This window comes from Eptatretus burgeri, chromosome 15, assembly GCF_056783735.1.
Source record: "Eptatretus burgeri isolate ZD-2024b chromosome 15, Ebu_testis_v1, whole genome shotgun sequence".
In the NCBI taxonomy this organism is placed as follows: domain Eukaryota; kingdom Metazoa; phylum Chordata; class Myxini; order Myxiniformes; family Myxinidae; genus Eptatretus; species Eptatretus burgeri.
The window spans coordinates 25289861-25295860 of record NC_140975.1 but is presented as its reverse complement, the minus strand read 5'-3'; the positions used below and the strand labels follow the sequence as shown (position 1 = coordinate 25295860).

At 38.8% G+C, this 6000-nt stretch overlaps 2 protein-coding genes across 3 annotated transcripts in view; both read left to right on the top strand.

The window, feature by feature from the left end:
* Window positions 1-6000, top strand: part of LOC147011766 (uncharacterized) — a 369804-nt gene that overhangs the window by 93169 nt on the left and 270635 nt on the right. The gene's annotated exons all lie outside the window — the stretch shown is intronic.
* The window catches only part of LOC147011771 (ras-related protein Rab-37-like), a 147135-nt gene that overhangs the window by 38915 nt on the left and 102220 nt on the right, over window positions 1-6000 (top strand). The window contains exon 1 of one of the 2 annotated variants that reach the window (XM_085858561.1): window positions 4032-4372. The exons of the other annotated variant lie outside the window; for it this stretch is intronic. Coding sequence (XP_085714687.1) covers window positions 4196-4372 — 177 coding nt within the window. The 5' untranslated portion in view covers window positions 4032-4195. Of the gene's footprint in view, window positions 1-4031; window positions 4373-6000 lie in introns of those variants that run through there. 2 annotated transcript variants of the gene reach the window in all.

Below are 6000 nucleotides of genomic sequence, written 5' to 3'. Positions count from 1 at the left end.
GGGATTAATTGTTGCCTTCAGGGGCAGAAGATGACGAAAAAGTTGAACCTGGTCTTGGATTCTGGAGGATGAGATCCATACAGAACCAGCAGCAGACGTCCGACTTGTAATGCCATCACTGTATTTCATATTATCTCAGGCTGTTGTCCTTTGAGGAAGAAATTAACTCAGCTGTCCCATCTGCCGTCATTTGCCTGTGGATCCAACATAAATTTTCCATGATGAGATTATAACCTTGATTGAATAAAAATCACATCCATCTTTGCCAAAGATTGGTTTATAAAATTTGCAGGGATGAAGCTCTCTGTAAGCTGCGTAGTATATAGCCAACCTTCTTTTGAACATGTTTATTCAAAACCCCCCATAGACCCCCTTAATAAGCGCAGATTTTGATGAGGTCAATACACCTTCGTTAGGCATCAGATATGAAGCTTGTGGTCAAATTTCATCAAAATCGGGTGTTTGGTTCAAGCGATAATGACTGAAGTGTTTACGGACGGACTCACTCACTCACCGATGGACACCGGACTAAAGTCCAGGTGAGCTAAAAATGACTACAAAGAGAAAATTATTATACTCATCAGGCTTGGTGTTGGTTTAAAGGTTAAGGTGCCTGGCTTGTGATCTTCAAGTCTTGAATTCAGGCCCCTGTTGTGATGTTAAATAACATTAGGTGGGTTGACTCAAACTGTCATTCTTCTGAGGTTGGCAAAATGAGTGCCAGCTTACTGGTTATTGGTAACAGGGGCACTGCATCAGTGGCACAGCTGTTCATTCAGAAAAACTGATGCAACCACAGGCTGCATACAAAACAACCACACTTTTGTGTTTGCCTTGTTATTCCTTTGGGACCACGGACCAACTACTTATTACGTATGCAATTGGAAGGAAGTATGAACCCCGCGCCACCCCTCCCCTCCCCCTATAGACACCCAAACCCCGTATCCTTTCCCTTTCTTAAGACTATTCGTATCTTCTCCTCACTCCTTCACCCCACCCCATCACTTCTCCAGTTCGCATGTAACAAACATATGGCTTCTTATATGATAGGCTGTTTCATTAAGGCTTTTTACACGAGTGCACAACAACTAAAATCACACTCGAGGATAAAAATGGGTTAATAATTATTGGGTGGATGTAGTACGTGTAATGTACACTCTACAGGGACGAATTGAAGCTGTCTCGGGCCCCAGACAGTAATACAACCATGGACCCTGCGACTCCACTTCCCATGATCGTGATAATAGACATCAGTGAGCCAATTGTCACAATACACTATGCTAACTGTGCAAAAGGTCAAAGTCAAGTCAGGTTTAGATCTCAACATACAGTATGTTCTTATCGATATATGACGATGCTCATTAAATATTTCATTTTGTAAATAAATTAAAAAAACGAAATCCTGAACAAACAAGAACAAGAACACTTTGATGAAAAAAAATCTCACATTTTGAAACGAAATCGAAAACGACAACAATTTAAAACAATAAAAAGAGCAAATAAGAGATTGCAGACCCTCGCCAGGACCTATTTTGTGTGGTGTTTGTGTGGTGATTGTGTACTGGTGTGTTACGTAATTAATGAGACATAATTAGAACTGCCACTTGATAACTGATGGCAGTGAAGACAGAGTACCAATTATTATTATTATTATTATTATTATTATTATTATTATTATTATTATTATGCAATTGAATTCAGAATTAGATTGAAATAAATTCAAATTCAAATCACATGGAAGATCAAATAGGTACTGTCCTGCATTGGAGTAATCAGAAGGAACCCGAACAAGCAAAAAGCAAAGATGAAGTCATCAGGAGGAACCTGGATAGGATTTACAATTCAGCTGATACTCCTCTTCCCTCAAACCCATCCAAGCACAGCCAAGTGAGCCTTATTCAAAAAACAAATTAAATCAAAAATAATCCAGATCAAAAAATTAAATAATCCTGGCTGCCAGACCATGTGTCCAATCAAGTTGATATTTAAAACATGTATTCTCCATCACTACTTGATAATGATTTTAAAGTTTCACATCGATTGATTAAGCGGTTCCAGAAAAAAAAAACATGATCGAATATTTTTCTTCAATCCAATATGGCTGCCAAACCATGAGACCTATCAATTATTCCTTAAATTATTTCTGTTATCGTCTGCGCGTAATTTGACGTTTCTCCTCCGAAACTGCAGGACGGATTGTCGCCACTTTCGGCATGCGGGTTCTCTGTGGTCTAATGAACAGCATGTGCTATGTGAGATCACGACAGACGGACAAGTTTGGGAATTTTTGGCGATTCTCTAATTTTTGCATTCGTATGCATTGCAACGTGTGACGTCACCGCTGAGAGGCGTAATGACGTCATGACATCATCGGTCATTCGCTGACGTCATTACGTCTGTCGTCGACAGAGCGTCACCGCTGAGAGGCGTAATGCCACTCTGAGAAAACAGCATCTGCAATGTAAAACCCTCTTCTGCACGTGCTGACTACCTCAGAAGGTGAATTTGGCACAAAAAAATGTAACAAGAAACATTGTATATAAAGAAATTCGATAAATCACAATGTGAACACCAGATATATTGACGTCCTAACGAACCCACAGTTTCGAAACTTCGCGCAGAGCGTGGGTTTGGCTAGTTATTCCTTAAACTAGTACACCCAAGGCTTGGGGACATTTGTGTGAAGTTTCCTCTCGATCTGTCCAGCTGTTTTGGAGAAGAAGATTTTTGTAGGTTTCAGGGGAAATGCAATATGGCTGCCAAACCATGTCATCTATCATCAAATGTGTGAACTTTTTGTTCCTCGTGTCATGGATAGGTGGTCACATGTGTAAAGTTTCACCCCGATTTGTTCAGCCACTTCAGAGAAGAAGATTTTTGAAGGTTTAAAAAAAAAAAAAAAAAAAAAATATATATATATATATATATATATATATATATATATATATATATATATATATATATATATATATACATATATTATATATAGCTGCCAAATCACGTGACCGATGACGTCATCAATTTCTTTCTGTGGACAATTTTTTCCCTAGATAACCTTCGAAATTTTTCATACTGATCAGATGTAGCGTCTACACATGAAATTATGACATCATAACGAAGGCACCTATGATGTCATTAAAAAGACATATTGCAAAGCAATTCTTGCTCTTGTTTTTCACAATTTACATCAACGATTTGGATCGTTAGTGGGATTAAGAGTCAGCATTACAAATTTACAGATAACACCAAGCTTGGAGGTAAGTTAGGTGGCATAGAGGGTGGGCATCAGATTCAGGAATGTCTAAATATTTCAATGGATTTGGCAAAAGATTGGCAGATACAGTTTAACATAAAGAAATGTGGTGTCCATGAAAAGGTAGTGGCAGCAGAGACAGTAGATAGGTTTCACAGGAATTAGATGAGTTCCTACAAGCTTTGAGGATACAGTTGTGGGTGGATGTTAGTGGGACCGGTAGAGAGTTTGGGTTTGGATTGTATGTGTATGTTTAATGACGATGCAGTCTATGTGAGAGGGTCTTTTCAAAGAGGTGAATATGCTGTCGGTGTTTGTTCATCTTTCACCCTACAACCCCCACCCCCATTGCTCTACCCCCCCCCCCCACACACACACACACCTCAACATCATGAAATTATTTTAATATACTGGTAGATGGAGTTAATGTGATGTCGATTGAGCACAGCATGATATAGACGGAATGGTCCCCTGCAAAGTCCAACTTCATTGACTATAAGGAAATCCCTAGGACTGTTTCTCTCCATGAATACCTGCCCATGAGGTGTGTACGTCACGAGCACTGCTTGGCACAAGGTGTGTCTGCAGTATATACAGTGCACGTTCAATCATAAAACCATCCATTTGAACCGTCTACACGAACGGTTCCATTTGTAAAATGCGAAATTAAATGAACCTTTTGAAGTTGTTCAAGTTCAACACCTGATCGATGTAAACAAGGAAACTTTGCGAGCGCTCAGCTGGTGTTCTCCACACCACGAGAGTGTAGTTTCTAATGATCACCCGCACCCTCCCGTGGCAGCACACATCCGTGCCAATTCGGGCCGGACCTGAGTGTGCCGTGCCAGGGTCCTCGTCACTATCACACCCTGTCCCAACGGACCCCACACGGACGCGGTGCATCCTCATCCCACATCTCTGCACATCCCCGCTCGCCCTAACATGGCGGACACAGCTGCTGCTCCCAGAACACCAGAAGATGCTGCGCAGCCGACGCCCGCAGACGGCTCTGAGGTTCCAACAGGCTCCCTCGCCAACGACAACCACGCTTCGGGGGCTTCAACAGCTCCTTCGGAACCCTTCGTGGAGCCGCACTATGACGAGGAGCTCATTCATAAAGTAAGGAATTCGGGATTAGACGCGGGCGGGATGAGGGGACTCGAGGGGAGGGTGATCATTGGGGAGGATATTTGAGGACTTCAGCAAGAGCTGAACATCTCTCCAACGGTCTGACGTCACGCACCACCCTCAAGGTTCACACTGTCATGCAAGGTGTTACTCAAGGCACTGTATTTTGAAAATCTCGCTAACCTCGATCAAACTATCAGCTTATTAGTGGTTTGTTACAATAAGATATATTATTGTAACAATAAAACTGTTACAATAAGATATATTATTCATATCTTATTAGTGGTTTGGATCTCTAATTAAAGAAACACTGTGACTTCCTTGAATTTCGAAGCATTATATCCACCTGTTCCTTATTTGAATACATTCTATCTACCTGTTCTATACGTAAATCCATTCTATATACCTGTTCTAAATGTGAATCCATTCTATATACCTGTTCTATATGTAAATACATTCTATATACCTGTTCTATATGTGAATACATTCTATATACCTGTTCTATATGTAAATACATTCTATATACCTGTTCTATATGTGAATACATTCTATATACCTGTTCTATATGTAAATACATTCTATATACCTGTTCTATATGTGAATACATTCTATATACCTGTTCTATATGTAAAGACATTCTATATACCTGTTCTATATGTGAATACATTCTATATACCTGTTCTATATGTAAATACATTCTATATACCTGTTCTATATGTGAATACATTCTATATACCTGTTCTAGATGTAAATACATTCTATATACCTGTTCTATATGTGAATACATTCTATATACCTGTTCTATATGTAAATACATTCTATATACCTGTTCTATATGTAAGTACATTCTATCTACCTGTTCTATGTGTTAATACATTTCTATATACCTGTTCTACATGTAAATACATTCTATCTACCTGTTCTACATGTGAATACATTCGATATACATGTTGTATATATGAATACCTTCTATCTACCTGTTCTATGAATGAATACCTTCTATCTACCTGTTCTATGAATGAATACATTCTATCTACCTGTTCTACATGTGAATGTATTCTATCTACCTGTTCTGCATGTGAATGTATTCTATCTACCTGTTCTACATGTGAATGTATTCTATCTACCTGTTCTACATGTGAATGTATTCTATCTACCTGTTCTACATGTGAATGTATTCTATCTACCTGTTCTACATGTGAATGTATTCTATCTACCTGTTCTACATGTGAATGTATTCTATCTACCTGTTCTACATGTGAATGTATTCTATCTACCTGTTCTACATGTGAATGTATTCTATCTACCTGTTCTACAAGTGAATGTATTCTATATATCTGTTCTACATGTGAATGTATTCTATCTACCTGTTCTACATGTGAATGTATTCTATCTACCTGTTCTACAAGTGAATGTATTCTATCTACCTGTTCTACAAGTGAATGTATTCTATCTACCTGTTCTACAAGTGAATGTATTCTATATACCTGTTCTATATAGGAATGCGTTCTATCTACTTGTTCGATATAGGAATGCATTCTATCCATCTGTTCTATACTGCATATGAATGAAAGTTCTTCAGTTTTCTGACATAGCGATGACTCCATTTAATGTGAAAT